Source organism: Trichomonas vaginalis, chromosome IV, assembly GCF_026262505.1.
Source record: "Trichomonas vaginalis G3 chromosome IV, whole genome shotgun sequence".
NCBI classification, from domain to species: domain Eukaryota; phylum Parabasalia; order Trichomonadida; family Trichomonadidae; genus Trichomonas; species Trichomonas vaginalis.
Genome location: NC_067206.1, coordinates 24,618,579 through 24,641,082, shown reverse-complemented (window position 1 = coordinate 24,641,082; position 22,504 = coordinate 24,618,579). Strand labels below are relative to the sequence as shown.

Here is a 22,504-nt window from a genome sequence, read left to right as displayed (position 1 = left end):
TATTAATTTGAAGACGAAATCTCCTTTTTTTTTGAAAATATACGTTATTTTAGTTGTAAACTAATATTTACATGTCAAAAAAATATAGTTAAAATTTTAATTCGATGACTCAAACGACAAAGACAGAATATACTGGAGATACTCTTCTTAAATATGATCCTCCTGTTATAAATGAACTAACTTCAACAAAGAAAGTTAAAAAAGATCAAGCCCCAGTTCAAGCAAATCCGCAACAGTGGCTTGTAGACTACCTTGATCAAATATTCCCACCTAAAAAGTCAAATGATGGCACATTTGATTATATACAGCATGCTAGTACAGCATCTGCATCACGTTCTGATATTATTGCACTCGAAGAACAATTAGATCATTTATTAAAAGAAAAGAAAGCTAGAGCAACAGGTATCTGTCCAATAAGAGCTGAGCTATTTGATGATTGTTTTAATGAAATAATCAGACAAGTCGCCGTTGATTGTACAGAAAGAGCTACGTTACTTATAGATATTCGCAATGAAATACAAGAAACAATTAGTGGATATAAGAAACAATACGAATCAATTACAGCTCATGGAATTAGAGGAGCAATTCATAGAGAACAGAATAAAAATAATTTAATCAAAGAAAATGAAAAATTAGAAGCCGATATTAAAGCATTTGAAGACAAAATAGCTGATTTAAAGAAGAGAATGGCTGATGCAGACGCAAATGATATCGCTGACCAAAATGCAAAGAGAAAGGAGCACTCAGATAAGCTCGCTCAGTTACAGGCTGATAATGCAGCACTAAGAAAGAAGTTAGAAGACTTCTTGGTTTCCCCTGTCGTTATTGATGACAAACCACCAGCTAAGAAATAACTCATCTGTTTATCACTATTAATATTTATTAATTTATAAATCATTATTCATTCGCTATTATTTTATATAAAAATATTGTCATTATTTCACTAATTATACATTTTTATGAAGAAAGAATTAATGAAAACTTACAATTGTCCCTTGTATACATTTAACATTTGAGATTTTATGTTGAAATTGAATGATTCTGCATTCAAAAATTGCAATATGTATAAACCAATGAAATAATATGACTTGTCTAATCGTATATAACTAAATTACAATGCTAAACGATAGATATTGTGGGTTTTCTGATTTTGAAATTGAAAAAATATGATTTTACAAGAATTTGTTCCATATAATTTTATTTGCATTTATATTCCTTATTTGTTTTAATACATAAAAATCCGAATAAAAAAGATTTATACGATAAACGTTCAATGCTGGGAAAATCCCCTCCTGAAGCTATCCCTCTGCAAGAGCAGTTTGATAAGCCGCTAGAGGGTATTACTGAGACAAAATTCGAATCTGAAATGAAAGCCCAAGCGAAAATGGAGCAATTAGAACAAGATTTGAGTGCAAAAGATGATTGGACACGTCGTTCAACAGCAATTCTTGAAGCAATGAGTGTTCTCAAAGGCGGTATTGCGAGTTTTGGTATTGATTTTTCCAATTTGTCAACAGGAATTGCTTCATGTGTTTATGATTTACGATCAACACTAGTTAAAAACGGATCCCTACTTATTGCAGCCTGCGCACAGATATTAGGTGCATCTTATATTACTTCAACCGATGTAGTTTTGCCTGCTTTATCTAAACAACTCACACATGGCACTGCAATCATCAGTGACTCAGTACACTTAGCAATTCTTCAAATAGCAAAGCATGTGCAAAACAGAAAAGTCGTCAGAGCTATGCAAACTCTCGCAAATTCAAAATCTTCAATACAACGCGAAGTCGCAGCAGAAGCATTTCATTTAATCGTTACAAATTGGTCATCTACAGTCATTGCCAAGAATACACAAGACATTCGTGACTCATTAAACAAATTATCAAATGATGCGTCCCAAAATACGAGAAAAGCAGCCAGAGCGGCCTTAGAATGTTTCAGCGAAGACGAAGCAACACGCCGCACATCAACTCCTACCGTAAATATCAAATCTATGTCCGCTCCTTTATCATATGTTCCATCACCACCAACAAAAGAGAAAACAGCGAAGACATCGCTCGGAAAAGCTGCGGATTCAACAGATTCACTCATTTCGCAGCCTAAAACTGCAAGGGAAGTCAATAGAACACCTACAACAATAAGAAAGAAAATTGCGAAAACTCCGACGGTTTCTAGGACCAAGGAACCGTTAGACGATGGCTATCGATCGAAATTTTCGGCCGAAACATCGTTTGTTCCTGAAAATTCGCCTGTTCCTGGAAGAGACAACATTAGAGAGAGTTTCGACTTCAAGAAGGACATTTCGGAGGTAATGCCGCCTACTACGATGATAACCACGAAGCAGTTCTTAAGAATTCTGACCAAAATAATCGATGAAAATAATTGGGACGATATTAATGGTCTGGAGATGCTTTTGCCACCTAGTATTATAGCCGCTACACAGTTTATGCCCAATATAGCGGACTGGAAGTCGTTTTTGAAGGTATTTTATCGTAGATTTAAAGATGATTTCAAAGATGACACGAGATCCCTCATTGAAGCGTTCCATTTCGATAAGTGGCTGGTTGGTTTGGTATTAACAACTTACGGACAGGACTTTCTGTTTGAAATTTTCTCAGATATAACTCAATCTACCTTTGATTTCTATAATACATTGCTAAAGTTATATCCTGATCTTGAACTTAGCAGTAATAATATCGAAACTATCAAAAAACTTGTCAAAAACTTCGAAATTACTGATGATACAACTTATCTCCAAAAATTTATTCCATCAGAAAAAGTGACGCCCGTTGAAGAAAAAATTTCTCCTGTTTTAAGCGACAGATCATTTACGAAGAGTCCCAGATCGCCCAATGCTGCCAAATCTGTCGTAAATAACGCAATCAATGCTATTTATAACGGAGAAAACGGAAACCAGCAACTTTCAGAAATTATTAAGTTATTCAAGCATAATCGTGACTTAATTGCAGAGATTAATAAGCACCTGAATGATAAATTACCTTCTCTCCTTGAATCAGACAGCAAAGAAACAGTTGTCAATACATTAACTTTCATTATAAATTTAATGAACGAAAGTTCCGAATTTTTCCTTCCTGAGGCTCTAGAAGACATCATTTCTCTCGTGTGCACCCAAAGCAGAACAGTTTCTTCAAGAGCTTACGCTGCATTAACTGCAATTTCTGTAAATCAAGAACTACTTCTTAAAATGGTCAGTTCTATACCAGAAATGAATGGAAACCAAGAAGGAATCCTTGTCGCACTGCAAATGGCCCTTGAATGCTTCGGAGATATGGAAAGTGATTCATTATTACTTTACATCGACGTAGTTCCTAGTGTAATCGACTTTTGCTTGAAGAGTGATGTCACTGCTCATAGAAGAACTGCTGTAGAAATCGCTGCAGTGTTCAGACAAAAAGTTCCGGACGCATTTGCAAAATATTTCAGTACTTTATCACAGACCAACCAGAAATTGATTGAATTGAAGGTATCTAAGAGCAGATCTTCAAAACATTGATTTTATCGATTTTATATTTTTATTTTTTGTTTTTTATTTATATATAAATATTGTTTTTTATTCTTTCGCGATTAATATAAATAACTCTCATATGAATTTTATAAAAAATCAAATATAAATTTTTAATTTTCCATCCATGTAAACCTCGATGTCACTTTTGCGGCCTCTCTCCGCTCGGCCGCAAAAGTGACATCGAGGTTTACATGGATGGGTTCTATATATATACAGCTTGACCGGTAGAAAAGCGGATCGATTTTTATCAATAATTGGACATTCTATTTTTAATAAAATAAACATAATATTAATTTGCATCTTGAATGCATATAGGATATATAATAATTTTAAAACATCAAAAAGTGACAAATTGCGGTTAGAAAAAGTCATCAAAACACTTTTTAATGATTTGATTTAACATATGCATAGACCATCACTTTGATATTTAACTTCAATTTCCCGAAATGAAAAGGATTTGAACAAAAACGATTATTTTACGATCATTTTTTGTAAATTTTTTTAAATTGAGACTGACATCTCTAAAATCTTCTAAAAAATCCAAATATCAAATAAAATAATATTATTAAAATTCCTCTCAATTTAAAAAAATTTTATAAATTGAGACTTCAATCTCTAAAATCTTCTTAAAAATCCATATATCACAAAAACTCACAATATTATTTTTATTCTCAATTTCAAAATTTTTTTTGTACTGACTTTCTTTTTGCCTAACAGCAAGGCAGAAATTTGAAACGAAGTTTCAAATTTCTCAATCTTGCATTCTGGGCACGTAAGTGCCCAGAATGCTAAAAGGCGCGTAGCGCCGTCTCTGAATATCAAATTTTTTATAATTATTAATTTATGAAATTTCAAATAAAATCGATCTGTTATAACACACTGGTGCATGACAGCCTTGTCATTCATTTCTATCGGCGCGCTCCACGCGCCGATAGAAATGAATCATATATATAAGAAAGATTAGTACACATTTCAAAAAATATTGTAGAATCATAAAACATTTCTATATTTTATAAATTTAATATATGTTTGTATGGGAAATTCGAGAGATTCAAAACTCAAAAAATAAAACACAATAATTTTAGTGTATCATTATTCACATTAGTTTGTATATTAGTATTAACTCATTAATATTCATCAACTCCATGATTCAAATTTTTTGATGTGAATAAAATTCAATTATATTATAAATATTAGAGTATACATAGTATGTGAATACTGATATAAAAAAAAAAAAAAAAAAAAAAGGTAGTGGGGCTTCCAGGGGCTGCGCCCCTTCTAGCCCCGAAGATGTTTAGTAAAAAAATGAGGTTTTTATATACGGGTCTTCCAGGAGCTTTTCACAAAATATATATGTTTTCATGTTTTGTCACTTTTCTGTCACTTTTCAGGTAAAAACATTTTTATTATATATATAAAATGAATTTTACAAAACCACCGTTACCCTTCTTTGGAAATAAGAGTAGATGTAAAGATATTCTATTGAGAGAACTTAAGAAACTACCGAATGGTCTAACATTTGTAGATTTGTTCGGTGGAAGTTTCTATATATCTCATTTGTGCCATACTGTATTTCCTGACTCAAAGATTATATGCAATGACTTCGACAACTATATGAACCGTCTCAAACATATACCAGACACAAACAAAATATTGAAAGAGTTAAAAGAAAAGATACCTATAGGTAAGATGGAACGTATACCATTAGATAAGAAAAATACTGTCAGAGAGGTTTTGAAAAAAGCAGAGTATATTGACTGGGATAGTATATCTGCTAGACTATTATATAGTGGTGCTATAAGAGTTCATGACATTGAAACACTTATGTCAAAAGTTTTATATCTTAACTATACAAATGTTTTCAAAGAGGACATAGAAAAATATATTGAGGGTATAGAGTTTGTGAGATGTTATTGGACAGAGTTGTATGAAAAATATAAAGACAAGGAAAATGTTTTCTTTATAGTGGACCCGCCGTTCTATAACACATGGGATTTTCAATACCAAGTAGACTGGACTTTGAGAGACTCTTTAGAAACTTTAGACGTTTTACATAACCATCCATGCTTTTACTTTACATCCGATAAAAGTGGTTTGGAAACCGTTATGAGATGGTTAGAGGACATACATGACTATGAGTTTATATATGACAAGATAGAATATGAGAGAGGTCCTATAAACTGGAGAAAGTGTCATAACAAAGAAATTTTATTAGTAAGTAAATGTGGTTTGAAATAGGACTACTTGTTTTAGGTTTTTCCATTGTGTCATTTACTTATTTGACGTGGCAGAAAAGTACAGAGAATATGAAGATGAACCAATACCAGCAAATGTTCAGCATATGTACTCGTAAGAGATATTTTTATCTAATATTAAATGGACGCACAGAACTTAGCGAATGCACAGCAACCTGGACAACCAAACCCAGAGAATATTCCAAATGAAGTTAGAATACAAACTGCAATGGCAAACTATGGTCAAGTGCCAACAGATGTACAAATGCAAACTGCCATGTCAAATGACGCTGCGTTAGGCTTACCACATGGTATGCAAATATGAGATGGAAAGAGTTTTATACAAACCTGAAGTGGGATATAAACAACTCTATGCAGATGACGCGAACACAGGAGTTGACCCAGAATATGTTTTCTACCAGAGGAAAATAGAATGTATGAGCTCCAGTTAAAGAATGCAATGGAACTCAGAAGGAAACGTAAGAGACTAGGTGGACATTAGATTTTACATATAGTAAAATGGGTTTCTTCAGTAGTATTGGAAACTTCTTTCGAAATGTTGAAAGAGGTATATGGAATGGAATAAAATCTGTCGGAAGGGGAGTATGGAACGGAGTCAAAATATTGGCAAAAGAGTAGGTCAGTTCGTTGGTATTATACTAAAGACCCTGAACCAGAAGAACAAGCTTGTTATACAACAGCCTGAACCTGCACCACAGTCTAGTTGGCAACCAAATCCAACACCTCAACCGTATTAAAAATTATATTTTTACTGTTCGATAGTAGTTGTATATGAGACTAAGTTCTAAGTAAAACGCATGGTATAATGGAACTATTCTCTTTCTTCCATCTGTTGTAAACCATACTTGAAAGTCTGAAATACTTCCACTCGGTGGTTCATATAGCTTTGTAGGTTTTTCGTAAAAGTCATTTGCCAAGCATAAAAAAGAGTTTTGGGCGCCAGAAAATGAAGCATGAACGATAATAGCATCTGGGTCGAAAACATTTTCATATGTTCCATTAGGGTTTTTCGACTTCATAAAAGTTCGGGTGTACTGGATATTCTGCAGGCTGATTTAACATCCTCAAAATCTATACCATGCCAAGTTGTTTATATTTTGTAGAAATATAAACGTCTTCTCCAAGGTCTTCTATTCTATCGATTTTAACAGTTGCATTTTTCCTGTCATATAAAATATCGAGATGGTACTCTCCTTCGTCAATGTTGTACTGTTTTGCATATTCGAGATAGATATCGTTTATTTTTTCTTGAAAAGCTTGAAGAGTTGTTTCTAAGTTTACAAGCAAACTAACTTGTAAAAGTTTTCCCTGTTCAAATTTCTCATACGTACGTTTTTCTTTGTTATAGTATCGAACTTCAAAAGCGACCGTAAATGGGAAACCATGTATGGCTTCTGAAATGAACTTCATTCTACGAAAGCCAACAGCTTTTGTGACGGATGGGTCTCTTAGCCATCTCAATGGGTAGTCAAAACGATAGCCTTCATGCTTTACGGTCTCTGTCTCAAACTTTTGACCGACATTCGTAAAAAGTTCATCTAATGGTTTAGTTGTAGCAACTCTTGAATTTTCTTTTTCTATTGAAAGCATATTTTTATCTAGAATAAAAATGTCGAAAGAAACAGCGTCTATGAGAGAAATACAACACAACCGACAACTCATTGTGCAAGCTCTAAATAAGAACACAACAAACTTTTCAAACTATTCTAAGATATCTGAGTCATTGAAAGAAGGAAACTTAAAACTGACGATAAACCCATTGACAGACGAGTTTCTGTTTCAAGACAGTAAGAACCATACTGTTTGTATAAATCCAACAAAAAGAACTTTAAACGAGAAACCTATAGATGAACTTCTTTTGAAAGCAGATATTGACAACAAAGCTGACAAAGAGTATGTAGATGCAACAAGAGACTATATTCTCGCATGGACAGATAGAACATACCCACAAAAACATCATACACATAACATCTATGACGTAGATGAACTACCAGCAATGTTAGATGACAAAGCAGATAAAACATATGTTGACAATAAAATGTCAAGTGAAGTGACAAGAGCTGACAAAGAATATTCTAAAAAGACTCATACACATACCATTGCAATATTACAAACTTACAAGAAACCTTAAACAGGAAAAGTGACGTTGGACATACACACGATTTCTTCGCAACTGTTGGTATAGAAAATATTGAAGGAACGGTTGAAGAAACTGGTGGGGATGTATTAATTGGAAACCTCCTAACTTTCCACAAGGTTTAACATCGGATGAAGACATAACAACGATGAGATACATTAGATGTAGAGATGTTTATGTCATGGAGGATGAAAATAAAGTTAAATTCACTGCTCAAGATTTATATGACAAGAAAGCAGACAAAAAGAGCTTCAAACATTAAAGACAGAAATACTTCAAACCATTTACCCGGTTGGTTCTATTTATACGTCAATGAACTCTACCAGACCAGAAGTAGTACTTGGTTTTGGAACTTGGACTCAAATACTCGAAAGTTTTTTGTATTGTGCACACACTCCAAAGAAAACAGGTGGAAGTAAAACGATATCTGTCGACAACTTGCCACCACATAGTCATTCTGGTACAACAAACTTTTCTGGCGACCATAGCCACTCATTAAGAGACCACCCATTATACAACTCAGAGTATGAAGCTGGCTATGACGTTTTATCTCCAGATTATAACCATTCAGCAAAAAAGACTTTTCGACAAACTGAACCAGGAGGAAACCACCAACATACTTTTACAACAACATCTACAGGACTAGGTAAAAAATACATGCCACCTTACATGACAGTTTGTGCATGGTATAGAATTGCTTAGTCGTCATTTTCAACTTCTTTAGCATATTCGTCAGGAGTTGTCTTATATTTGTTAGGAACTGTCTTTGAAAGTATACCACCTTGAACTTTGACAAGTTTGAAACGAGGTCTGACAATAGTAGTTTTATCTTCTGCTTGCAGTCTGTACATTTTGCCATGTTTGCCTAAAACTTCATAATATTCTCTTGTATACTTTCTTCTATTTTTACGAACACGAATGTGAGTACCTGTCGAGTTCCCATTGTTGTCATAGTCAATAGTATTTTCATATGGGTCGCGTTTAGGTATTTCTATTTTTACTTTGTCACCTTTCTTAAGTTTGAAGCCTGGCATTCTTTCTTGTTTGTCTCTTTTGACTAAACTATTAAATATATAGTCTTTCTCTAAGTCAGGGTTGTTTTTCATTTCTTCGGGGGAGTGGTTTCCCAAACCTTTTTGTTTACGGTATTGTAAATATTTAAAACTTGTCTCATCTTTGCCATGGAGAAGTGTCTATATTTGTCGTCATATGACATTTCATTACCTCACCACCTTGTGGTTGGTTTAAGTCTCTTAAGATTTTTATACAACTGTCAATGACACCAAGAGCAGAATGGTTTTGGTCGACAATGAAATATTGGTTTACATTTTTTGAACGCAGATAGTTTTTAATATCGTCTGATTTGAAAGAACTTTCACAGTCAGATGTCAGTTTTGTTGGATGGTATTTGTCAACGAATATTGTCAAAGCAGTTTTCACATCTAAAATATTTTTGGACTGTAATGGTATGGCTTCACAGTATCTTGTGTTTTGACCGACAAATATTAGCCAGTATGGTGGTCCATCTTCTCTATACCTCGGAATGTTTTCCAAGATATCCATAAACCAAGCATTTGGTGTTGAACTAAAGATTTTTACATGAGTGCTTTCTTTGTTGCTTTAGAAACATAGGGGTCCTTGTTTGGATTCGTCATTTTTTAACCCATAAGAAATGGGTTTATTTGGCGCATTAGCAGGAGTTGCATCCAGATTTTTGCCCGCAGTGGGAACAATAGCCAGAGGTGCATTTGGAATTGGAAGGAAGATTTTGAGTACATTAGGTATACTTAAAGAGAAAGCACAACCTATTATACAAACTGTACAGAAAGGTTGGGATGTAGCACGAGATGCAGCAAATCTTATTCCAAATCCTGAAACAAGAGGAAAAGTTCAAGGATGGATGGACAATGTAGGAAGACAAGCAGGAAACTACTATAACAAAGCAAATGACTACTATAACCAAGCAGGGCACTATATGGACCAAGGTGAAAGATTCTTTAACAGAGGATATAACCATGCACAACAGTGGGTAAACAACCAACCGCAACCGCCTCAAACGTGGGGAATGTAAATTTTTTTACTGAGATGAAATGAACAATACAGCATTGAGACAAATGGGTTCAAGATGGATTTGTCGCTTCCAGCAGTTACACAACCACGTGTTTGTCAAGTTCTTCCTATACCTCAGGAAGTTTTAGACCGACTTAAAAAACCTAAACAACCAGTTGAAAACAAACCAAACTAAAATTTTTTACTGAGATGAAATGACCGAAGAAGTTGAAACGGTAGATTTGACACCACAAACAAAAAGTTCAGAACCATTGTCAAAACCTGTCAAAGAACTTACAGATGAAGAGAAAAATTCAATAATAGAAAGTGCCAGGTCTGGAAATACAAACCCTAACTATAAAGTCACTTTTCATAGAAATGGAACGGCTAGTATCTCAAAAAAGAAACAGACTCTCACAAATAAAATATTGAAGTCTGAAGGAGCTTTCGAGACAACAGATGGAAAAGTTTACTTCACTGACCAACAGTTCATTATAGAACATCTCATTGACTTAGAGTCGAAATATTCTAAACTTTACAACAAACACAAAAAGTTGAAAGGAAAACAAAAACAAATGGCATATGATATTTATGAAGATGTTGACGACACAACTGTTCCTGCAAGTGAAGTAAAGTCAGAGGAACCAAAAAGTGACGAAAAACCGATAGAAGAAGAAAAACCAAAAACTGAAGATAAACCAAAAACAAAGTTTAGTTTCCAAACTAAACCAAGTCAACCTTCATTAGCTGGTATGGGTTGGCGTCAAAGACTTATGGCAGCAGGCGGTTATGTAAAGTAAAGAAAAAAATATTTTTTTATTTTTATAAAAATGCCCCCATATAGAATGGACAGAAGGTCTGCTAGAATAAAAGCAGAGTTAGAAAGATATGGTTGGAGAGTTTCGAAGAAGTTTAAATATAGGAAGGGAAGACCCATAAAAGTCTATGACAAATTGTCTGGTCTTCGCTACGAAATGGATTTGGAAACAGCACGTGCCAATTATCCAAACAGATTAGAGAGGTTAGAAGAAGAACGTCTTATGGACATGCCTTTCGATGTTAGTGAACCTCAAGTTGAAGGACACGACGGCTTTGCCAGATTCTACTGGAAACACGACGAACAATTGCATCCTTTGAGAAGGAAAAAAGGAAAAGGTGAAGACAAACATGCTCCCATGGAAAGAACAAGATATGCATATGAGAAGTATCGTGAAGTTAGAAGTCAAATTACATCTGGTCGAACCTTTACAGTAAACTTTGACGAAGGAAAGAACAAAGAAGGCTTCATGGGAGTACTTGCTGCCATACAAGACGGAAATAAGAAAGGATACAATCTCAGACTAACCGTAACAGATTTGGACGGTCACATTTACTATGCACATGGCAATGTCACAACAGCCGCACAACTTCTTGACGCTTTCAAGACTACAAAGAGAGAACAAATGTTTGACTCCGACTCAGACATTTTGAATGCAATTGAAGGAATTGCAAGTGTAAAATTTGAATGGTACCAACCTAACCCTCAAGCAGTCAGACAACATGCTGGATACTTCCCCTTCATAAATAAGTCTGACATTGACTTGACAAGGTATGGAATTTACAATTCAAATGAAAAAATTGTCAATGAACCTTGTATTCTTACATGTCTCAGGAACTCTGGTCTTGTTTCAGAAGAGAAGATGAAGTATCTTGAGTCATGTGTGAAGACAAGGTACATTCTCAGAGGTCAATTGGCAAAAATTGCACCGTTGGCAAATGTCAATATCCGAGTCAACATACCTACAGCTAAAGGTTCTTCACATGACGACTTTGTTGTTGACAAAGACTTACCATGGTTGAAGATTGTAATTTTCCACAACCACTTCATGTTGAACGAAAGTCTTTCAAACCCATTGTTCGGAAAAGGCAAGTGCAACATTGTCAGAGCTGTTAACATTCTTTTCGAGAAAGGCTTGTTGGAACCAATTCCAGATGACAAGCTGACAGAAACTTTTGTACCAAAAGACGAAACAAACTTTTCACTGTTAGCAAGACCAAAAGTTGTTCCAGACAAAGTTTATAGCACAAAAGAAGTACACAGTTCCAAAAGGAGTTGGATTGTTCGGATACCAACCTGAACCAGAAGAACTTCCAATGAGGTTGCAAGAACTTCAAGATGCTATAAACAAACTTCCATTGAGACATCCAATTGACGTCAAATTGTATTGGAGAGCATCTGAGTTAGGTCAGAAGGTTTTATATGAAACAGGTTGCTTCGACGATGTTTATGAGATAACAGGAGAAGTTTCTCAGAAGATAAGAGACTCACTTGAATTTCCACAAACTGGACCAATTGGTTGCGACAAGTTCGACTCAGATGAAAAGATATACTATGTCGACCTTAACGCTGCGTACATGAGGTTCGTCCAATATATCCCAACTGGAATTCCAAACGAAGATGGTGAGTTCCCAGGAAGGAACTATACAGTTGGAAAAGTCATACAACAACTGTATGATATTAGGAAAGCTTCAAACCCCAAACTTGCAATGACACTCAAATTGCTTATGAATTCGACATGGGGATATTCCATTAAGAAACCTCAAGAGATGAAGAGTAAACATTATGAGAAGGTCGACAACTTTGTTGAAAGGTTTTCTCCTTTTGTTTTGAAGTACGAATTCACTCAAGGTCAAAGTGGCTTAGTAACCACATTAAAACCTATTGTCGAACATTGGTCTTACCCTCAGTTCGCAAAGGCAGTCCTTGACAACTACAACAAATTCTTCTCCGAAGTCAAATCCAAAGTGAAGGTTTACTATGAGAACATTGACGCACTCATGACGAACGAAGAAGGCTATAACAAACTCATTGAAATGGGAATGGTCGGTGAAAAGATGGGTCAATTCAAATTGGACAAAATTTTCACCGAAGTTCATGTCCTCTCCAAGCGTAAGTACTGGGGTGTTAAAGAAGATGGTGAAATAGTTAAACATTGCATGAAATAAAAAATTTTTATTCGAATTTGAATCGGACAGGTCGAGTTACACCATTCTTGGTCTCAAACTCATATATAACCTGTTTGTCTGTATTTTCGTCGACTATGGCACGAGACACGAACATTGACCAAACGGACAAAAAGTGTCATTTCAGATGGTCACGCAGCCAATCGCATTCGAGCACTTCGAAGAAGCCTTACGTTCCAAGGGAGAGGGTGTCTGGTGCAAGGCAGAGGTCATGAGACTCTACGAGCAGTACATCCTCAATGCCTGGGAGGACAAATCGTCCTTGGATTGGCAATTCTACCAACTCCTCTGGGACGACCTCCTACGCAACTGGGATGACGAAAGAGTCCAATTCAAGGTCGGAACTAATTGTCCAAATTACCTTAATTTACATACTTATCCAAATAAACACCTAAATTTACTCGGGGTTTCCCCCTAAAATAAAATTTTTTTACTCTTAGAACCACTCGAGGTTCTCCTTACGGTTGTTGAGCTTGTCACCGTCAATGTGTCTGACCTTCGTCTTCTTGTCTGGATTTGGAACCCATTGAATTGCGACAAGCTTGCCCATGGAGATTGAACCGCGATTCCGAAGGTTAAGGTTCAAGTGTCCCAAGTTGTTGAGGACTGGGGTAAGAACCTTGCCTGTCTCCTTGTTGCGGATTTGGTATGGGTAGGGTTGGGAAATTTCGTAAGTGTCATCGGCAACAAGGGTTGCCCAAACTTCCTCTTCTTCTTTCTTCTTCCTCTTCTTCTCGTGTTTCTCTTCTTCCTCTTCTTCCTCGACAATTCCTTCTTCAATTTGTGTTCACGAATTACGGTGTTGGAGGTTCTGTCCTTTCCGAGTACCTTCCAGATGGCGTCTATCTCTTCGAAGAAACGGTAGATGAGTCTGGCAAGGTCTCGGTTCTCTCTCGCGTAAATGCGCAAGGTTTCCGTCAAATCATTCAGGCATTTCTCATTGGAAGCTTGGTTCATGAGGAACTCACCTTTAAGTTTCATCTCTTCCATAAGACTACTTTGGAGAGTCTTAACGGTGTTTGTCAGATGAGCTTTCAAATTCAAAATTTGAATTTGAACTGGGCGCTTGTCTGGCAACATTGAAAGGACATCTGCCATTGTGTTCGGCTTCGGTGCTTGTTCGGACATCGAAAAAATGAAGTGGTTTGAGAATGACGGTTTTACTTCAAAAAGCTTGTTATGACGGTTAAGTCATACAACAAGTTTAAAATAATATCTTGTTCTTCTTCTGAACGTTTGTTGTCTCTTCCGATAAAAGTTTCGAACATGAGAACCAAAAAACGTTTTTTGAGATTGCGGAAGAGTTCAGGCAAACGTTCATATTCTGGATATGTTGGGAGCAGTTCAAAACATCTGAGCTGACTTTCGGACAAAATTGGGACAATGTCAGAAAATTCATCTTTGGTCGGACTGCTTGAAGGTAAGTCCCTTACATGTAAGTAGCTCTGGTAAAGTCTTCTCATTTCTGCTAACTTTTGGAGTATAGCTTCGTAGTTTAGAAGTTTTAATTTTAATTGTCTTATTCCACTCTTGACATCTAAACGGTAACTATCCATGAGGTCAAGAGTAGCTTTGGTAGCTTTAAGTGGAGCTATCTCTTCTTGACTTGTGCAATTTTGGTTGCAATTGTGGTTTGAGCTCCTTCAAGTTCGCCGTCTATGTCGTTCTCAACGCTTCAACCATAGCTTGAAACTCTTCATCGGTCCATTGAGATTGGTGTGGGACGAATTTAACTTGCTTCATTCAAAAAATGAAAAAAATGTTTTTACTCAAAGCGTGCCATGTATATGGCTATAAGAAACTTACCAGAAGGCTTCTTCTTCACATGAGTCTTTGGCAACTTGAGTGTTGGTGTTGGAGTTGGGTCTGGAATTTCAATTCTCTCTCGAGCGCAACAACAGATGTCAGAATAACATTCCCCACTGTCTTTCTTGCCACCATAAATTGTGTATTGACCGAACTTGCATTTGCAGGAAGACCGGTCAATACAAGGTTCACAGTTGACATATGTGTACACATACCTGTTGAGTACGAGTGTGAGTAAAAACATAAAAAAGTGAAGTTAAAATGAGATGTTTACTGTAAAGGTACGATGTCGCCTTCTGTGTTTATGAAGAACGCCCGACCCGAGAAGTGTAAGAGTCCTCTGAGAATTTGGGCAATTCGTACAGTTGGGTTCTCTCTGTTTGGAAGTAGTATCCAAGGACGCTTGGCAAAGAACTTCAAGAGGACTTCTTTCTTCATCTCTTTTATGTCGTCGAAAGGAGTGTTTTCTGGTATTTGCAGGACAATTCCAGTGTCAATTTCAATTTTAAGCGCACTTCTTCCAGACACCCAGCCTGCAATGGTCTTGTTTGACTTCAGATGGCTCAGGTAGTTCCTAACTAGCTCATTTATCTCTATAAGGTAGATTGCCTCATCTGCTGGGTCTATGTCGGTCATTGTTTCAAGACGAGTCTTTTACTTTTTCAAGACGAGTCTTTTACTTTTTCAAGACGAGTCTTTTACTTTTTCAAGACAAGTCTTTTACTTTTTCAAGACAAGTCTTTTACTTTTTCAAGACAAGTCTTTTACTTTTTCAAGACAAGACCCGTTATTTTTCAAGAAATTTTTTGGTGTAAAGTTCTCAAATTTGAGAACAGTGGTCTTGATTTCAGACGATACCCGTACTTTTTCAAGACAAGTCTTTTACTTTTTCAAGACAAGTCTTTTACTTTTTCAAGACAAGTCTTTTACTTTTTCAAGACAAGTCTTTTACTTTTTCAAGACAAGTCTTTTATTGTTTCAAGACAAGTCTTTTATTGTTTCAAGACAAGTCTTTTATTGTTTCAAGACAATGTCCGACGTACCACCAACCGAGCCCATATCCCAACCAGAGGAACCTAAAGCACCAGCCCCTGCACCTCAGCAACCTCAGTTCCAACAAGTACCTCAGTTCCAACAAGTACCTCCGAATTACTACCAATTTCCAAATTACTACCAAATACCTCCTCAAGGCTTCCCGAACTACCCTCCTCAGCCTATGCCTTACTGCCCTAACCCTTGGATGTTCATGTCAAACCCTCCACCCCAATTCCAATTCCAATCTCAATCCAAGAGAGACCAAGAGTTCGAAGAAGGTCTGAACCGTTTACGCAAAGAGTATGCCACAGCCCCTATGGAAGATGACAGGCTTTCAGTCTCTTCCCTAAGGTCGACCAATTCGACTCGTACCACAGATTCGGTTCGTGACCGTGACGACTACCTCAAGCAGTCTGAGAGACTCTTCATCCTACAACCATTTACAGTTGGAGCTCTCAAGAACATGCGCAATTACGAAGGTCAGACACCAGCTGGAGACCGCAAAACAGACGTACTCGCAAGAGCAGTCCAACTGGTCAAGACAAAGACTGAGATAGTCGACTTCATTCTTGCAGCTTGCCCATACAAGTAAAAAAATAAACAATTACGAGTTAAACTTTTTATTCTTTCTTTTCTGAGTTGTTTAGAGCTGGTTTCTCTTGTAGGAACCTTTCGTACTCTTCCATGGTCATGTAATTGCGAATTTGGTACGCAATTCCAGGTTCGTTGTTTTTGAACCTTACGTATGTAACGCTTCCATCTTCCTCAGGGAAGTAAGCTGCTAACATCTGACCAAGTTTTCTCGGTGACTCGGAGCTCATTAAAAATGTCACTTTTTAAACGTTAAGTTTTTAGTCTTATTTTACCCTTTGTTTACCCTTTGTTTACCCTTTGTTTGTCAATGTAGTATTGGAGTGCAATTTCTCCAAATTCTCTGTGTCGGAGTTCTTCAGCATTTTCCAAGGTGTACCTGGAGAACTCAAAGAAGTTGTCAAGAACATACTGCCATGCTGCTCTTCTGAGTTCGTCGGTATTTTGGAAGTGTTGCACCTTCGAGTCTTCGGACATGAAAAAATAACACTTTTACACCAAAAATATAATTTATGTTAGAATGTTAGTTCTAACATGTTTTCTAACACGTTTTCTAACATGGTCTAAAACTCTCGAAAATCATGAAATTTACACCAAAAATATAATTTATGTTAGAATGTTAGTTCTAACATGTTTTCTAACACGTTTTCTAACATGGTCTAAAACTCTTGAATTTTCATGAATTTTCCCGAAATAAAAAATAAAGTTGGTTTTTTTAAAAAAATATTTTTTATTTTTATTGTAAGAACATGTTAGCAACAACAGCACCAAACTCGTTAGTCATGAACCCAACTTCAATGTTAGTAGAGATGAAAAGCTTCATTCCTTCTTCATATACTTTCGAAACAAAAATCCAGAAGATAAAGCAAGAACTTTTAACAAGTAATTTAGACTGTAGTGCGAAAGATGAAACAAATGAACAGTATCTTTATGAAATGCAGGACATTATTGACCATTTACCCAAATTGCCTGAAATCCAACAACAAAAACTAACCATTCCCGAATTTGACGAAATAGAAGTCAAAGCAACTGACTCAGTAGAAATAAAGAAGTTCATACGAAAGGTAAATTATGAATTCCTTGGTTTTCATTGCAACCATAAGGTTATGGACAAAGATTGCGACATGGTATATAAGAACATCTCTGACCTTTACAAATCCGAAGAATTTAAGACCTACGACAACTTTGTTTCATTAGTTGCAAAATGTGTTTGGGAAATAAGAGATAAAGATAGTAGGGGTAAGGTATGGAACGAACAAATAAACCCGCTATGTTCGAGATGAAGAAAACCATTGACGCCTTAGTTGTTTTAGCAGGTAAGGTTTCAGAATATAACGCAAAAATGAACCCACAATGTTCTAAATGTAAAGCAGCAATGAGGAAATATAACTACTCCGTCAAAGAGATAGAACGTATGCGAAACGACTATGCAGATTTAAAGAAAGAAGCAGAGAAACCAGCAGAAGATAAAATGGACATGTTGACATTTCTAAACAAAAACTATCCAACAGCTGACGATTTCCTTCTATCTGACGTCAAGAAGAAGTATAAAGAAACTTTCGGTATCGTTAAAACATTCGATGTACTAAAAGAAGAAATTGAAGCCACGAAATTGTTTAGAGTCATGAACCATCGCAACATATACCATGTAAAACGCTTGTAAATAGTTATGTTAGAAAACATGTTAGAAAACATGTTAGATCTAACATTCTAACATAAACATTATTTTTGCTGAATTCCGTATGAAATTTCATGAGTTTTGTATGTTTTAGACCATGTTAGAAAACATGTTAGAAAACATGTTAGATCTAACATTCTAACATAAACATTATTTTTATTGAATTCCGTATGAAATTTCATGAATTTCCTCATATGCTTGCTTCCCTCGGAAAACCGAAAGAAGAACAGCGAGTAGGGAAGAAACCCCAGTCGCCAAAACTCTATGAAAACAGTGAAAAATAACAGAGTATTTTGACAACTTCAAACAAGCAGAGTAAATTGCACTCTTTATTTTTACGCTTGACTTTTTACAATTTGAACTTTGTTTGCGTAGATATGAATTCTGAAAGAAGTATGAGGGTCTTGTATGACTTTGTACTTCTCCCATAGTTCATGTCTGTCAAACTTACCTGCCATGGACTCTTTCATAAGTTCCATGAAATCGTCTTCGGACAATCCGGGGAAAAGTACAATGTCAGTAAGTATTCTCTTTACATCCTTACTTAAACTCTTGGCTGTCTGTACACAAATGACAACTGAGATGTTAAAGTGTCTGAGCTTCTTAAGAATTCGACACATGTCTTGTTCTCTATTCTTTAACAAAGGATGAGAAGCAAAGTCATCTAAGATAAGAAGACATCTGTGAGGGTAAGTCTTCCAATCGTAAGATTGCAATTTCTTCGAAATGTATTCTATCTCTTTCTGTTTGTTTCTGAAGTGGTGTTTGTCTAATATTCTCTGCATTTCCTCATTTGGGTCTTTAAACTTCGAATTTATATACTCATTTATAGCATTATACTTCAAAACTCTTCTTTGGTACTTCTTTATCCAATCTAACAACTCAGAGTCTTTTATACATACTAACTTAGACTTCTTTATAATATCTTTGAACGAATTTACGGTTTGATCGAATTGACCAGAAGTACTACAAATGACAACTAACTCATAGAATGGGTTCTTCTCATCTAGTCTCTTGTTGTTGTGCAGCCATTTTAAGATAAGTGAAAGTCTTACCCGACCAGGTGGTGCGATTAACCTGTTATACCATTCTGAGCAAATAAGAACTTGTCATGTATGGGTTTTATCTGAGCATTTTCTAACTTCCTCTTGTTCTTGTTTAAAACATTCTCAAATTTCTTGTCAATGTCAGCAAACTTTTTTTCTAACATATTTTTAGAAAAATTAAAATTTTTATCTTTTTGAAAATGTCTAGCGATTTCGCTATCTATATTCGAGACAAGCTTTTTGACTCTAAAACTTCTGTCGACCATAAAATCTTACATAGTGTAAACAAGAAAGGTGAATTTGTTCTAAAGTTCTGTTTCTGGGAAATGACAAGAACCATAAAACATTACAAAGAGCAGTCTTAAAATTTGTCAATGACAGACTTGTTGACAGAGATGACGCCGATTGGAAAGATGAAGTCCAACAAAAGTTCTTAGAATGCAAAGAAGGCACATGCGCTGTTCTTGAAGATGAAATAGAAAACAGAATAGAAGAGCTATTAAAGGACAAAGAACTTTACAAAAATATGGTTCTGAGAAGTTGACATAACTCCACCAGAGAAGAAGAAGAAGAAAGAGAAAAGAAAGAGAAGAAAGTAGAAGAGAAGAAAGAACCTGAACCAGTTCCAGAGAAGGTGAGATATGACATGTAAAAATAAAATTTTATTTTTAGAACATTTCTGGGTCAATGTCAATGTTCTCTTCCTCTTTAGGGCAAACACTGGCTTAGACTCTAAAATCTTTTTACCCAATTTACCTTGAACTTCAACTATCTTAGACTCATAATATTCATAGTCGTCTGCTTTCTTTGGTTCATAAGGTATAACAAGTTTGTATGCTTTGCCTTCTTTAAGGTTTGAGAACCTTCTGTCAAAATTTTCTTTGACTGCTAACAAACCTCTATGTCTAAGTCTTCAAATTTCGCACCATTTTTAGTCACAATAGCAAACTTAACAGGTTCGATGTTCCAAACTTTGTCAAAGTAGACTTTTCAAAATGGTAGAAGTAAACATTCAAATATATGAATGGGTCTAGTTCTTCTTTGACTTCTGTCATGTACTTGTTGACTGAAATATATTTCGTCATCTTTTCTATCGGATAAAAAAATATTTTTTTTTAAAAACGTTTTAAAATGGTATGCCATATAGCTTCTTGAATTTGTTAAGAAATAGTCTAACGTATTTTCCATCTGTATCTCTAGCGTATACATAAGCATAGTCTGCCTTAGTAAAACATACTTGTAATTTCCTATAGTTTACGCCGGTATAAAAGTAGAAAGAGTCCTGTTCTTCGCTGTAGTAGTAAAACTCAAACGTATGCTTGCCATAGTCTGTAATTTCAATTGCTTCATCTTCTAGTTCGTCGACAAATTCGAATACTATATCTCCAAATTTGCTTTTGTTCTTATTGTTTTCAGAACCAGTGACCCAACGTAAGTTTTCAAGTCTATTGTCGTTTCTTATCGGTTTATATGGTCTACAAAAGGTAAATTGTTAGGATTCAGTATAAAATGAGTTGCAATGACAACATGTTTAAGATAGTGTTTTCCACCCATCTTCATATCAGCATATCCGTCATTTCGCTCCCATTCGCTTAAAACTCTTTTTGTCTTTTTGTTTCTGACTTCAATGACTCACAACAGTGAATTTCATATTTCTCATCTAACAAACAAGTTTCCCAACGTCTTCTCAACAAACTCAGCGTACATTTCAATAAAATAAAAAAAATATTTTTTTAAATTACTCAGAAAAATTTTTCTTTGTATATACGCCGTTCTGAACATCTAAAAGATTTTTGACATTTGCCAAGAATGTTCGTTTAGACGCTGTCATATAACCATACTCTTGGCAATATTGTTTATATTCATCGTACAATGACCTTTCATCTAAACACTCAAAGTCGTTTTCATCTATAAACAGTTCATATACACTCTTGTTTGCTTCTAACAATGTTTGTCTCTCTTCGGTATATGGAATTTGTCTTGGATTGAACTTAGAAATATCTAATGTCATGAAATATGAGAACAAGTGGTTGTAAAAGTCAGATGTCAAAGTTTCTGACAAAGCGTCAAAATATTCTGTATCTTGCATATGAGCTTCTGACGTTCTGACAACTACATATCTTCTGTCAGAACTTTCTAACTTCATCGGAACAGTATTGTTTGAAACCATAATGAAATTTGCAACATTTTCACAAACTCTTTGGTCTTTATATTTTCTTTCAACAACTCCAACTTTGTCTGTTATAAGACTCTTCAAAGCATCTGAGTTCAAAACTTTTGTTGTATCTATACTTTGAAGTTCGTTACATACTATAAGTTTCATATTCTCTATTGAGGAGTTAAACTTGCCACAGATGTTTTCTAAGTTTTGTCATATTCGGATTCGAATAGCCTTAACAGTTTGCATAAGATATCTGTAAAGAATGTGTTCTTACCTGTTCCTTGTTTTCCAATTATAATGAGAGCAGTTTCATTTTAGCACTTGGATGTTGTAAGATGTTTGCAAACCAACATAAGATATACTCATAGACTCTTTCGTTTCCATTGCATATAATTTCTTTGACATGGTCTAACCAAGCTTCTATAATATTTTCTTTCCATTCTACTTGTTCATATTTATATCCAGTGAAGATAGAATAGAAGTTTGGAGATGGTGTATAGAACTTTATACCACGAACTGAAAAATCTTCTAACTTTGACAATAAGATATCCCAAGCATCTAACATCTTCATGCCAACCTGTACAACTTTTATTTTCTTAAGTTTCTGTCTACATTCTTGTTCTGAAACTATGGTTGCTCTTGGTTTGTTAAAGACAACATCCCATTCTTTCATGACATAACATTCTGGGGCAGAGTCAACATAAATGACTAAACGTTTCAAATTCTCGACTGCTTTGTTATAGTCTCTAAATGACACATATTTCTGAACGCTTGGAAGTCATAAAAATCTGAAACGTCTATTCTGTACATTTTTATAAAAATAAAAAAAATATTTTTTTTATTCTTGAGCTATTTGTTGCATTTGTTGTTCTTGAGCTATTTGTTGTTGAAGTTGTTCTTGTAGTACAATACTTTCACCAGTTGCATCTTCCAATTCGAAACTTTCTGCCGTCATTGACAAATACATAGGACATAAAAGTTTTACAGGAACAAAGTTTGCGTCGACTAAGGTTAAGTTTATGTTTGCTAAAGTGTTTGAGTTTACTAAAGCTGAAAACTCTGCATTCGAATGAACAATAGGCAAACCAGCAGAGAAAGTGTTGTTTATACGCATGAGTATCTTTTTGGTCATAGTAGTTTCTGTCGACATTCGAATAGCACTTTGAACCTAAGTTTGAAACAATATATAAAATAGGTGTACTTAAAGTCAATGG

The 22,504-nt window shown here is 35.4% G+C and overlaps 7 protein-coding genes and 9 pseudogenes across 16 annotated transcripts, besides 2 other annotated features; 9 read left to right on the top strand and 7 right to left on the bottom strand.

The window, feature by feature from the left end:
* Positions 1-92: 92 nt before the first annotated feature.
* Positions 93-947, top strand: TVAGG3_0161280 (dynein heavy chain binding; the record flags this gene model as incomplete). The annotated part of the gene is made up of 1 exon (XM_001313507.2): positions 105-854. One exon carries the CDS (start codon positions 105-107, stop codon positions 852-854), a length of 750 nt encoding a protein of 249 aa, XP_001313508.1.
* A 326-nt stretch (positions 948-1,273) lies between these two features.
* TVAGG3_0161270 (microtubule binding CLASP family) lies at positions 1,274-3,588 on the top strand (the record flags this gene model as incomplete). The annotated part of the gene is made up of 1 exon (XM_001313508.1): positions 1,274-3,517. One exon carries the CDS (start codon positions 1,274-1,276, stop codon positions 3,515-3,517), a length of 2,244 nt encoding a protein of 747 aa, XP_001313509.1.
* A 1,166-nt stretch (positions 3,589-4,754) lies between these two features.
* Positions 4,755-4,845: a terminal%2Cinverted (terminal inverted repeat of Maverick-3 transposon ID:TVAGG3_0161080).
* Positions 4,755-22,504: part of a mobile genetic element that runs on past the window's edge.
* On the top strand, positions 4,949-5,767 carry TVAGG3_0161260 (phage tail repeat-like family; the record flags this gene model as incomplete). The annotated part of the gene is made up of 1 exon (XM_051224984.1): positions 4,949-5,767. One exon carries the CDS (start codon positions 4,949-4,951, stop codon positions 5,765-5,767), a length of 819 nt encoding a protein of 272 aa, XP_051109970.1.
* On the bottom strand, positions 6,525-7,374 carry TVAGG3_0161250 (annotated as a pseudogene). Its single transcript has one exon. A coding segment is annotated over exon 1 (850 nt).
* Positions 7,394-8,206, top strand: TVAGG3_0161240 (annotated as a pseudogene). The gene has a single exon. A coding segment is annotated over exon 1 (813 nt).
* On the top strand, positions 10,186-10,770 carry TVAGG3_0161230 (phage tail repeat-like family; the record flags this gene model as incomplete). Its single annotated transcript, XM_051224983.1, has 1 exon — positions 10,186-10,770. The coding sequence occupies one exon, from the start codon at positions 10,186-10,188 to the stop codon at positions 10,768-10,770; it is 585 nt and encodes a 194-aa protein (XP_051109969.1).
* On the top strand, positions 11,650-12,592 carry TVAGG3_0161220 (annotated as a pseudogene). Its single transcript has one exon. A coding segment is annotated over exon 1 (943 nt).
* Positions 13,410-14,101, bottom strand: TVAGG3_0161210 (annotated as a pseudogene). Its single transcript has one exon. A coding segment is annotated over exon 1 (692 nt).
* Positions 14,289-14,716, bottom strand: TVAGG3_0161200 (annotated as a pseudogene). Its single transcript has one exon. A coding segment is annotated over exon 1 (428 nt).
* Positions 15,050-15,415, bottom strand: TVAGG3_0161190 (uncharacterized protein; the record flags this gene model as incomplete). The annotated part of the gene is made up of 1 exon (XM_051224982.1): positions 15,050-15,415. The coding sequence occupies one exon, from the start codon at positions 15,413-15,415 to the stop codon at positions 15,050-15,052; it is 366 nt and encodes a 121-aa protein (XP_051109968.1).
* Positions 16,036-16,141, top strand: TVAGG3_0161180 (annotated as a pseudogene). Its single transcript has one exon. A coding segment is annotated over exon 1 (106 nt).
* On the bottom strand, positions 16,435-16,635 carry TVAGG3_0161170 (uncharacterized protein; the record flags this gene model as incomplete). Its single annotated transcript, XM_051224981.1, has 1 exon — positions 16,435-16,635. The coding sequence occupies one exon, from the start codon at positions 16,633-16,635 to the stop codon at positions 16,435-16,437; it is 201 nt and encodes a 66-aa protein (XP_051109967.1).
* On the top strand, positions 17,155-17,699 carry TVAGG3_0161160 (annotated as a pseudogene). The gene has a single exon. A coding segment is annotated over exon 1 (545 nt).
* TVAGG3_0161150 (organellar and viral DNA polymerase type B) lies at positions 17,820-18,068 on the top strand (the record flags this gene model as incomplete). Its single annotated transcript, XM_051224980.1, has 1 exon — positions 17,820-18,068. One exon carries the CDS (start codon positions 17,820-17,822, stop codon positions 18,066-18,068), a length of 249 nt encoding a protein of 82 aa, XP_051109966.1.
* TVAGG3_0161140 lies at positions 18,419-19,115 on the bottom strand (annotated as a pseudogene). Its single transcript has one exon. A coding segment is annotated over exon 1 (697 nt).
* On the bottom strand, positions 20,868-21,873 carry TVAGG3_0161130 (annotated as a pseudogene). Its single transcript has one exon. A coding segment is annotated over exon 1 (1,006 nt).